Raw genomic sequence first — 13,081 nt, forward strand, 5'->3', positions numbered from 1 at the left:
TAATATAAAAATAAATATTTTATTATTCAAACAGGCTGATGTTCAGTTTTAATTACCCTAATTAAAATAACTATTATATATTATTTTAATGGGAATTTTTAAATATAACAGGCAAAAAAATAACATTAATGTCATGAGAGGGTTTATAAAATTCTACACAACAGTCATCAATCAATAGTGAAATTCTTCCATATAATAATTGATTTCAACTTTTCTTGGAATGACCATGTGGACTACACTCACAAAAAAGGTTAAAATCAAACTTTTTAGGAAAATATTAAAGTAATTTCTGATTGAAAAATGTTTTTACTCCACTGAATGTTTTTACTTTCCCTTCCTGATAATAAGTTAAAGATAAGTACAAGTAAGGTAGATATAGATTTAGGAATAGATTTATTTCAAGTTTTGATTCGCTCTACACTCAGTACTGAGTACTGGGATTGTATACAAAAAATAGTGGAAGTGTATATAAATGTATTGGTTGAATTGGTTTTAATTGAGATTCCTGTTTTGATGCTAACAGCAATACTTTTCATAAAATTCAGGCCCATTAAATATTGCATGGAATTCGGCAGCCCACTGTAGGTCCTACATTATTTTTAATTTATATAAATAATCTACTTGATCGACTGCAAAATTTTGGCTGTTGTTAATAATATATATCTCTCCTGGTAATGATTTACATGATCTTATAAAAAAAAAAGATTCAAACAATTTCTTGAATAATTACATAAAAATTGCCTTAATTATAGATACTAATAAGATAAAATGTTAAAATTTTATTAGGATTGACAGTAGGTTGGAAATAAAAATAAACAATAATAAAATCTAACTCACTTAATATATTCAATTTTATTAGGAATACTTGTAAATAATATGTTTTCATGATATTTTCGTCTGAGTAGAGAAAATTAATTTACTTGGTCAGATGTTTAAAATCTGACATTAGCTTGGAAGTGCTAAGTACAGAGTATTTCACAAATTTTCATTCTATAATTTTGTATAGTTTAATCTTTTTATTAATTCAAGCTGATCTTTAAATATCCAAATATCAAAAAAAAAAGATTACAAGAACTGTATAAAGATTTAAACCTATGCCATTCATGCATGGCATTTTTGAAAAAAATAATACCTCACAGTACCATATTTATAAAAAAAAACCACTGAAAAAAGTTAGCCAAAGATCAGAAAAGTTAGTCAAAGAATATAGGGAAACAAATTTAGCATTAACAGTCTACAGGTAAAATGTATGCCATAAGAGACCACTGTTTATTATTTATGTTAACCTAGAAAAAGGTTTTGATAATGAAAAATGGAACTTGCAACTGGAAATTACAAAATCCTAGATTTGGCATTAGATACATCAAAAGTATTTGAAATGTAATTTTGAAAGAGAATGAAAAAATTCCATGTGTGGCTAGAATGATATGCAATTGAATTTTTATAAAAGTAGATGAAAAAAGAATGCTTTTTTAATATTAGAAGAAGATAAGATCAGTTTATTCTTCTATTTATTTCTATGTTGTGGCTGCACTGCTTGACCACACTCATTAAATTGTCTGTCCAGTGTGAGGTTATTGTTCTTTGATCAATTTTCATGTTATAAGTGTTTTGTGAAAGTTTATTTCATTTTTTATTACAAAATCATATTTTCGTATTTTTGTTGTATGTGTCTTGAATATATAATAATGGACATAACTCCAGGAAAGAGTTCAAAAATTGTTCTCTTTCTGAGCATATCAGTACGATACATGACAAATAGCTTCTGAGTGTGGTGTTGGACTATGAACAGTGAATGCAATTTTAAAGCAATTTCAAGGAACTGGCTCCTTTTCATGGCAAAGGAAAGGCAAATTTGAATTTGAATTTAAATCAAGAATTAGCAGCCAGTGAAACAGATTTACATGTGCCAATTTCTTCCAAATGTACAGAAAGATCATCAGCCAGCTAAAAAGCAGCATTTAACACCAGCAATGTGCAAAAAAATGCTCTTGTGGGCCAAAGCGTATGCTGACTGGGTGAAAGAAGACTGGAAAAATGTTATGTTTTCTGACAAGTCATATTTTTATGTTCATGAGCTAAGGGTTCATGCATTAGAAAAGCATAAGATGAAAATACATCACTGGCTCATACACAACAATCAGCTAAACATCCCCAGGAAAAATCTTTTTGGGTTGTATCACATTTTAAGGCACTTGTTCATTTCTTCTGGTAGAAGGCTTGTTGAAAAGTGGTGGCTATATCAAGATTCTGAAGGAAAGGGTTGTGACATAACTTTGCGACAAGGCATCAGAGTGTTCCAACAAGATTTGGTGCTATACAATACTGAAAAAAAAAGTGGAAAAAAATCTGAAAAACAAAACGTTTAAGTGCTCCTGCGGCCAGGCACAACCCAGATTTAAACCCAATTGAACATTTTTGGGCAATAGCCAAAAAACGATTCTTAAAAATGAATTATTACACAAAAGTTGACCTCATTAAAGCAATATTATTGGTATGATTTCATAACGAAGAAACAAAAAACTGTGTAATACACTTGTTGAATTTACGCCAAATTGTGTAAGTGAAGTAATTAAGAATAAAGGAGGACAACTGCTAGATGTTCACAAATTGTACAGGTTTTTTCTATATAAAGATACTTTTTATTAAATATCATTTGTGTTGTGGATTAATTTACATGGTACTGCAATTCTTGAAAAAAATTAAAGAGGACGTAGAAGCAGATTCACATAGAGGAATCGACTCAAGAGACTGACTGACCCAGAACAAGGAAAGGTGGATATGGAAGAACACTGTCAGGCAATCTTTGGATTGAGTATTATGTATTCTTGTATACTCCTTCTACAAATGCACACAGTTTACAATGAAAAAGTTTCACACATTTACATAGTAAACAGTGAAAAAATAATATTTATGAAGAGTACAAAAGGAGTGGAGGAATTGGAAACTGTGTCTGCAGCACAGCTCTGTAATATTCTATAATACCCTTCCGCAATCATTAAAAATAATTTTGGATTATGGATTTTCTTTTAAAGAAAGCAAAGTAACAAGACTCTTCTAATACTTTTAATTAAATAGCACAGAATTTTTCCTTAATGAGGAGAAACCATGTCAATAAGGATTTTTATAGATGAGTTACATACAGGCAATAATTATTTATTTGGAAAATTTCATAACTAAGTATGGGGTATGTTCCAATGCGATTGTAAAGCATGCATGTTTCATATTTATCAAAATTATTTTTTAGGGAGGTGTGCTACAATTGAGTTTTTAAAACATTTTTACAGTCATGATGAGTGTATAAACATCAATAATTTAACAAGCCTTAGAAGTATAGTACAAATTGTAAATTTACAATCTATATCTGTAAATTGTAACAATTTAAGAAAACAAGTGAATTATCCACTATCCACAAACCTTGACATCACCCATTGTTTTAAGCCTTTTGAAATTCTACATGGGTTTGAAAACATATACATAGGCTTACATTTGTAGCCTATAAACAAACTTATTTTTGTAGTAATATTAAACTATATGTAATGTAATATGTAAACTAATCCAAGCTTGTTAACAGTTTCTAATATAAGCATCATCGGAACTAAAAATCAGCCTGATGATTACAAATGTATGTATTTTTTACTTGCGTGTGGTCATAAATTAAAATTTGAGTTAAAAAGATTATTCTCATTATCATGCTTCCTAAAATTAATGGATAAAAATAGTTAGTTAAATAAGATTAATTAAAAACGAGTATCATGTTGCTGTTCTTACTTTTATTCCCTTATTCCAAACAAATATCAGTAAATGTTAAGATTTTTTTCCTAAATTTATATATACATTTCACCTAAATTATCTTATAATCTAATAAAAAAAAAAATATATTTTGAAATAAAGAATTTATTTTTCCGTTTTTTAATGCTAAACAATCTTTTAATTTATAAAATTAAAACTTTTCTTGGTAAAGCTGTCTTCAAGTTATCAGTTATGAAAATAAAGTAAAATTTCTTGATCAGTGGCAAAATCCTGTATATTCCAAAACTCGTTTTAATTTTATTTGTTTATTCTTTAGGTAACTTAATGTTTTTGACACAAAAAATTAATTTTTTATTTTCAAATACATTCAGGATTTCTTAAAATTTATAATCACTCAAGACATCAACAAAAAAAAATTGGACGATACATTACCCGAGTAAAAAAATGTATGGAAATAGTAATAAAGCAAATAGTGGTATGTACAAATAATTGGATATATAGTGTACAAAATGATTAGATTCAGTCATTTACTGGACGATGATACTTTTTCCAATAACAGTCAAATTATATTCAAATAAATGAATTACCTCGTTTATTGGACATTGTTGATCATTGGAAATATAATAATAGAAATCATCAACATTCGAATTCATTATTTCATACTGTCCAGGTGATCGAGGGGTGACCGGCCGAATAACGCTATCCGGATGATCATACATCAATTCAGCAGGTAAAGACGGCAGCTGTCTATGAGCGGTTTGTTCTGTTTTCGTTGTGGTGGTGGTGATTGAGGTGGTAGTGTTACCGCTGTCTGGAACTTTGCCAGCTTGGCAGATGGTAGAGATCCATTGGTCCATCTCGGAGGCACACGAAGCGGTAAACTGAAATAAAAACAATAGTTGTTTATCATTAATCCGTATGTCATACATATATTTAAACATCTAAAAATAAAATAAAATTAATGTCCGTTAAATATGGGATTTTTATTTAGTTACGGTTAACTTTGTTGATTTATTTATAAAGAAACAAATGTAAATTTAAAAAACAAGATATGTATGAGATGTTATTAATTATTTCCTTCAGAAACAATGGACTGTTATCCAATTAATTAGTTAAATTTGTAATTTATTTTTAAACGATTTCATAAAACAAAGACGGTTCTCAATCGACCTGTTTTTACGTGTTAAACCACCTCCTATTTTTATGTGTTAAATCATCGAAATCGGTCTTTTTGTGAGGGAAGTTTCTCTAGTAGTCCTTTAGTGAGTTTTCTGAATATTTTACAAAAATGATATAACAAAAAAAATTATAATAAAAAAATTTTTATTTATTATAAGAGATAAGATTTTTTTCCTTTACCATCTTACCATCTGTGCTGAGTAATCAGCCACGACTAGCAACGGGAGGTTTTTAGGAAAGAAATACGGGCTGTCTAGAAGAAAATACTGTATAAAAGTTAAAATGTATTTTCATAACATGTCAAATGTTTTATAATGGTAATAAAAAATTACAAATATAATCGTCTTCTAACCCCGTTTACGATCATCGATCATGGTCTATACTTAATCCATAAATGCGGTTTAAAACTTACCATACGCTTACCAAACTTACACTACGCTACAGTTCCTCTAATACTGGAATGAAAACAGTCAAACGGTAAAGATTTGTAGCGAAGATTCCCAGAATCAGAAGCACTGCTCTCCAATCTTATCAGATGTAAAGGAAATTTGAAATTATGAATATGACTTTTCAGTTTTGAAACTATTAGAAATTTCTGTATTATGCATATAAAAAACTGATTTATTTATTATTTGTTCTTGTTTACGCTGTACCCGGAAAGAAATATAATGACGGACGATTAGTCAAAGAAAAAATACACGTAAAAACAATGTTATTGACTTACTACACTAAATTGCGAAAACCTCATTTATTTAAAAGTGTTATGTTGGTAATTTTTGTAGCACGAAGCGTTTGAAATTCCGACTGGCCTATTTGAAAATTTTGGAACTATTGACATTAGTTTCATTATAACGTAAAAATAGAGAGTGGTTTTATTTTACTTCCCGATCAATTTTCTGATATTTTTTGCAATTTAAAATCCTATTACTGAAACTTTTATTTAAAAAACAGAAGAAAGATTAAATAAAATTACCCCTTTTAACTACTTTTTAGCCGATATCAACAAAATCCCTTGTGAAAGCACAAAACAATTCTAGATAAGGAAGCTTGGACTATTAACTGTTTAATAATTTTTTCCTATTGTCTTTATCAAATTTGAACCTTTTCTGAGCAACAGTTATCCAGTTTTTAAGTAATTGAAATTTCAGTTAGGAATTCCTTTTTTTTTAATTGATAAAACTGGTATGATTAGGACACTTTTTCTTTTAACCTCCGGGACCACCGTTTTACATCAGAGGATGAGATGAATGACAATTTTTGTAGTGTGTGAAAATGCCATGCCTGACTAGGATTCGAACCCAGAAACTCCGGATGTAAGGCCGAGACGTTACCACTCGCGCCACGGAGGCCGGCGGTTAGGTATGACTTGGTATGATCAAACTTTGACATGAATTTTGTGGAATTCATGTCAAAGTGGTTGCGAAAGAAAAAAAGATTAAAAATTGAAAAATAGAGTTTTACCTGGTAGGTTTTTTTTCCTGGACAGAATATTTCGAAGCTACTATCTTTCTTTTGAGAATCTTTCAGTCCCACAGGTCGAGCTTGATAACCCTCAACATCCACTTCCAAAATCGGTTTAGAGTCTTTATCGCTACAATACACATAAAGAGTATGCCCGAGTAGTCCTACCCAATATTGTTTATAATGATCAAGAAAGAAGAACTTTTCTTTACGGCTAAGCAACCCGCATTTTGTGGCAGAATAACGTAGAGCTGAAGCACAAACAGTAAGAACTTCCGGTTGTGAGGTCGATAAACTGATGGTGGAATAACGCGGAGTCGAAGCGGAAACAGTGAGAACTTCCGGTTGCGAGGTCGGGGCACTCTTTGAAGAACAATTATTACTTGCCGAAGAACTGGCTTCGCTTAATGCGTCTGGTGAGTCTGAACCTGCCCTTTTGTTATTAGTCAGCGCTGCAGTCAAACTAGTTAAAGAATTTCTTATCGAGGCGGTTGCAGAATTGGAAAAGCTATGCCTTAATTCTTTTTGTGGTACCGGCAGCCTTTCGTCATTAACGTCTAACGAAGATGATGATGATCTAAATGCTTGTGCTATGTTACAATAAAGACTGCAACTGCTTCTAGCCGAAGAACTTCTGCTTCCTTTAATTTTATCACAGCAGTTGTCAATAGAACTTTTTGTTGAAGGAAACTCTTCATAGCACTCGTTCGTTTGAATTTTATCTCGTTCTATTTTCGAATCTGAAAAATACAATTGTCATACATTAAAAATATTTAATTTGTAAAAAAAATCGTTAAAAAACATTTATACATTTTTCACTCACTTATCCGAATATAATAATTACATTAACAATCAGAACTAAAATACAATAAATATAAAATATTATAATTAATATTAAGTTATAGAGCAACATTTGATCAGACATATATTTTTTCAATCGAGCTTAATTAATAATCGAAATAGCATATTATTTCAAAAGGAATGTTTACTATATTTTTATACGTATCATGTAAACAGTAAGCCAAAAACGGCTTTCCAAACATAACTTAAGCGGAAGAAATACGAAGTTCCGTAGAACATTTTTAGATACGATATACTCGTATATAAACTATTACAACGCGCAACACAAGATCAAAAAGAAACATAAGAATAAATGGAAAGAAAAAGTTGTGTGTAAATTAAAAAAATACATATTTTCATAAAAATAAGATAAACATAATGTTAATAATATGAATACAAACATGAAATTACAATGTTCAATTTTTGATAAGCAATATCAAAAACAATAACGACAAAAAATAATAATAGTAAAAAAATCCCTTCGGCACGCCGGAAGGCGGAGGTAGATTTCACTGGTGCTAACTAAGTGATAAAAAGATTTCCACCTTAAAGTTAAGAAAAACTTCAATTTACTGAATACGACAATGGTTGCATGTGAAAAAAGTTTCACTGTTTAGCATACGACAAGCCCCATCTTCTTACAATTCCAGCAAGATTTTGGTCATCCCTTGCCGTAAGGGTTGCTCATATCAAAACTTTTTTTAAAGAAAAGTTTTAGGCAATGTTTAGAGGATTAACGACAACTTTAAATCGATTCGATACTGTGCCTATTAAGAGAGGTATGTTTTTTTGTCTACGAAACCCCATTTTTTCCACCCCCTGGGCCAATAGTTGGTGATATAAAAAAGCTTTAATTAGAAAGGCTTTATGCTCTTATCCAATGACAGTAAGAACTTTAAACGAATTCGATATTTTACTTAATAGGAAAGCTATAGCGATATTTTGGTTTTTCAAAAAAGCTCTCCCGTTTCCACCCCGATGGTCCGATTTAGCCCATTAACGAACTCGACCGAGATTTTAGTCGGTATATTCTATGTATCACTTTGAACGTGATTGGCGCAAAATTACGGCAGTTATCGTGTCTACAAGAAAGTGAAATATTTATATATAAATGTATATATAAATTTTGAACTGACAATGGTTTTGGGTCTGGGAGATATGAATCGCGAAGATATTTCGAAATATTCCGGAAGTAGAATCATGGTACCCATTACAATAGGTAGCTTTCTTATGAAATCTACCTAATAAAGAACCAAAATTAATTAGTAGTAACACTTAAAAAAAAGGAATCAAACTTCCGAAAAGTGAAAATTAACCGAAATACTCTTTCCGAGTATAGAAAATTTAAATTTAAGGTTTCTAATACTGTACAGTGATATAGAATAGTACCATAAGCCTGATTTGTAATAAGTTTTGTATACATAATGGTAATTTAATTGTTTGCACAGTAACATTTTTATATTTCTATTCTTATTTGTTGAGTGGTTAGTAGAACAAAAATTTAAAATGGATATACTTAAAATATTTATGAAGAAAACGATAAACAGTAATGCTGTACGTTACGTATCATACCCTAATAATTACACTGATAACAATAATTTTTGTTTCCTAACATGCGATACATGATTTTAATCTGTTTTTTGATGCTGAAAACGAATATGAACTCAAATCTTTCTATCACCCTCCATCTTTGAAAGATTTTTTAATTTTAATTAAAGGATTTTTTCATTTTTAAATAAAATATAGGAGCTTCATATGTTTTCATTAGCATTTTAAGCTCTTATATTGATAGTATTTTGTTAGCTCATTTTTTATTATTTAACTTTGTTAACATAATTTGTAAATTATAAATAAACAATATTAGACAAAGAATTAAATCATATCATAGTCACATATTATACATCATATCTAATACTGAAGAGTGAGCCTTCATGGACAAGATTAATCATGTCTGTGCAGGTCAAAACATGTACCTGAAAACACAGCTGTGTTGTTTGTATTAAGCACTTGATTTAGAAATGAATTAATTTTGTTCAGTCTTATTGGTGTCTTAAGTTTGTTAACAGCACAGTATCATAATGCCTCGAAATTGCGTAAATGATGTGGATGCCTTTTGTTATGTATGTGGTGAGTTTACCGTAAAATCAAATAGTAAAAACATTACACCTTTAATTAAAAAAGTATATCATTTGTACTTTCAGTGTAAAATTGGTGATCAGGATAAGATGTGAGCTCCTCATATAGTATGCAATAATTGTTTTGTATATTTAATAGGATAGTTGAACCGGTACATGGAAGGCTTTGCCTCTTAGTGTACCTATGGCTTGGCGTGAACCAAAGGATAATGTAACCGATTGTTACTTTTGCTTAATAAGTGTGTCTGGAATTTCTAAAAAATCTAAACATGCTGTAAAATATCCTTCATTGTAATCTGCAATCAGGCATGTATCTCACAGTGAAATTATTCCAGTTCCACAGCTACCTGTGAATCTATGCTTTGAACGCAGCGATGAAGAATTAGGCAGTACTGAAAAAGACAACAATGATTTTGTTTTTTAATTATCTTTCAATAAGCCACATCTTATATCACAAGATGAATTAAATGACTTGGTTAGGGATTTAAATTTATCAAAAAAATCAAGCTGAACTGTTAGAATCAAGACTGCAAGGTTGGAATTTACTTAAAAAAAATACAAAAATTTCGGGCCTTCGAAGCCGACAAAAGAACTTTCTCAGTACTAATACAAATACTGATAAGCTTATGTCGCACTTAGGACAAGTTTATAAAACTGAGGACTGGCGAATTTTCATAAATTCGTCCAAGTATAGTTTAAAGAAGTGGTTCTACTACATAACGGTAACAAATATCCTTCGATATCAATCGCTTATGGTAATTATTTGAAAGAGACATACGATATGATGAAAGACGTTCTTGAAAAAATAACTTATAAAAAACATAGCTGGAACATATGTGGTGAATTGAAAGTTATAGCTATTTTGCTAGGCGTGCAGTTAGTAGGTACATGTACAGTTGGGTACATGTGTTTTCTTTGCAAATGGGACAGCCGAGCTAGGGATAAACATTATGTTACCAAAGAGTGGAAGAAACAAGACAAATTAACTCCAAATGGAAAAAATATTATTCATGAGCCCTTTGTTGAACCCAAAAGATATTTTTACCCCCTCTCCATATCAAGTTAGGACTAATAAAAAATTTTGTGAAAGCAATGGCGAAGGATAGTCCCGGATTTTTGTACATCAGGCAGAAATTTCCAAATGTAAGTGAAGGAAAAATTAAAGAAGGAATATTTGTTGGTCCTCAAATAAGAGAGTTGGTCAAAGATGATGTATTTAACTCAATGTTAAATAATGTAGAAAGTGCAGCTTGGGCTTCATTTAAAGATGTTTGCAAAACTTTTCTCGGTAAACAAAAATCCGGTAATTACCACGATATTGTTAATCAAATTCTTACTTCTACAGAGCTATGGGATGTAATATGTCTTTGAAAATACATTTCCTCCACTCACAACTGGATTTTTTCCCGGACAACCTAGGAGATGTAAGTGATGAACACGGTAAACGTTTCCACCAAGACATTTCGGTGATGGAAAGCCGCTATAAAGGGAAATGGAATACTAACATGCTAGCCGACATACTATTGGACATTAATTTGGGATGTGCCTGAGGCTATTTATAAACGAAAACCATCAGCGAAATCATTCTAACACGCTACGACAATGTAAAATTATAAATTTTACAAATTTTAACTATATTTTCCCTTAATTTTTTTTGAAGTGTAATTTATTTAAAACTAAGGGTGATAGAAATATTGTGTTTACAGATCTGTAATGTACGAAAAAAGCAATTCAAGAAATAGTATCACACTTAGAGAAGCATTAAAATTGTTTTTTTGTCTATCAGTGATTATCTGAAGTTAAAATAAAAATTAATGTATTGTGCACTAATTTTTAATAGTACTCAACATATTATCTTATAAAAATCAAACTAAGACCGTGCCGGATATTATGAAAAACAAAAACATAAAGAGTAAGGAAAAGTCATTGAAAAAATATAATAGAGCAAATAAGTCAAACTAAACAATCATAGTTTCTCTTTTGCTAGCCTTGAAGAAACCGTCCCTCCTCGCACATAAATCACAGCGACTAATGAAAGAAGGAAGACAGGAAAAGTGGATTGAATATTTCGAAAGTTAAGATGTGTATCCTTTCTAGTTAATCGATTATGTTAATTTCTTGATGATAGTTGAATCTAAACTTTAAGATAAGCTCCAAAAAATTCAAACTGTTATTGTTTTATTTAAGCGATTTAATTTATTTATAAATTTCCAAGTTAACGTGGATCGTTACTGAGGTATAAATGCAACTGAAAAGTTTACAATGTGCTGAAACAGTAACAGATTACAAAAAAAAAAACGACTGCAATTAATTATAGACTCGCAAGCTGAAACGGTGTTAATCCGCTGGGTATGTTATAACTATAGACACTTTTGTCTGAGTTGCCTGTTCGACAGAAGGAATACGTTCGAATACATAACGTACGAATACGTACATTCATTGAATAATCTTTGTATCCTATTTGCCGGAAAAAAAATAATACCTTTCACTTTTACATTTGACGAAAAATTTGAAAGATGAATAATAGCTGGTAATCAGTACCAACGTTTTACCTTAACACTAACCGCATAGTGGAATGTGAGAGAGATTAAATTTTGGATTTTTTTTCAATCGATTATGTCTTTGGAGGCTGAGGCTTGAACGTGGAGTTAATTGTTGCTTAATGTAAAAATCATCTTACAGCGTACACAACTATCATCGCCTTACGATCGTCTTTATATTTTAGGGTTCCATTATTCAGTAAATGAAATGTTCTCAAAGAATTTTAATCGCGGACTAAATGACAATTTAAAAATATGGTGGATGAGATCAGTTCAGTATATTTTAATGTTAATTTTCGGTTTCACAAATAATGCTTCAGTGCTAAAATTCTCTAAATGGTCTATTATAATCATACACAGAGTGAGCAACATACAACCGAACCCGTAATGAAACCGCTACCCAACACTATTTATGAAAGACTCTCACACAACTAGCGCGACTAGTGGATGTATATGTTACTACTAATTATTGCCGCCGTTTGTCAGGTGGTTACGTGTCAGTGCAGTATACGTTTTCTTGCAGTGCAGTTGTGTTTATGTAAAATGCCTTATCCAATCCAGGAAAGTATAGTTGAGGCCGTTGTTGATCGTTTGAAGAATCAAGTCAAGTATTCGTAGAAAAATTTCCGAATTCCTGTATCCCAGCGAAGAGTAGCATACACGATTTAGTTAAAAAATGGCGTACAACAGGTTCCGTTTCAAATGCAAATGAAGTAGGACACCTTCCGTTAGGAATTCACGTATTTCATGTCAGACGAGGCATGGTTTCATTAATCCGGCCATGTTAATTTGCAGAACACCAGATATTGGATGGCGAGGAATCTTCACGAGATATTCGAGCGTTCACTTCACGATGAGAAAATTGGTGTTTGGTGTGCCGTCGTATAGTGTGACCAGCATTTTTTGACCGGACCGTCAATACATAAGTTTACCTCACAATTTTCGAAGAATTCTTTGCGCAATTAACTGAATATGAAAAAGAATACAGCTTCTTCCAACAAGACGGAGCAACGTGTCACACATCAAACGTTTCACTGAATCGCGTTCATGAAGCTTTCACAAATGAACGAGCTGTCACCAGAGGACGGTGGCCTCCACGTTCCCCAGAGTCGTCTACTTGCGATTTTTTCCTTTGGGGCTACTTAAAGGAGAGAGTTTATGCATATAATCCCC

The 13,081-nt window shown here is 31.2% G+C and overlaps 1 protein-coding gene across 1 annotated transcript in view; it reads right to left on the bottom strand.

Moving 5' to 3' along the window:
- LOC142326326 (uncharacterized) overlaps nt 1–13,081 on the bottom strand; it is a 97,203-nt gene that overhangs the window by 4,417 nt on the left and 79,705 nt on the right. Inside the window, exons 3-4 of the mRNA XM_075368742.1 lie at nt 6,394–7,133; nt 4,341–4,634 (exon numbers count right to left, since the gene is read on the bottom strand). Of these exons, the coding sequence (XP_075224857.1) occupies nt 4,341–4,634; nt 6,394–7,133 (1,034 nt within the window). The remainder of the gene's footprint in view (nt 1–4,340; nt 4,635–6,393; nt 7,134–13,081) is intronic.

This window comes from Lycorma delicatula, chromosome 1 (genome assembly GCF_047948215.1).
Source record: "Lycorma delicatula isolate Av1 chromosome 1, ASM4794821v1, whole genome shotgun sequence".
Lineage (NCBI taxonomy): Eukaryota > Metazoa > Arthropoda > Insecta > Hemiptera > Fulgoridae > Lycorma > Lycorma delicatula.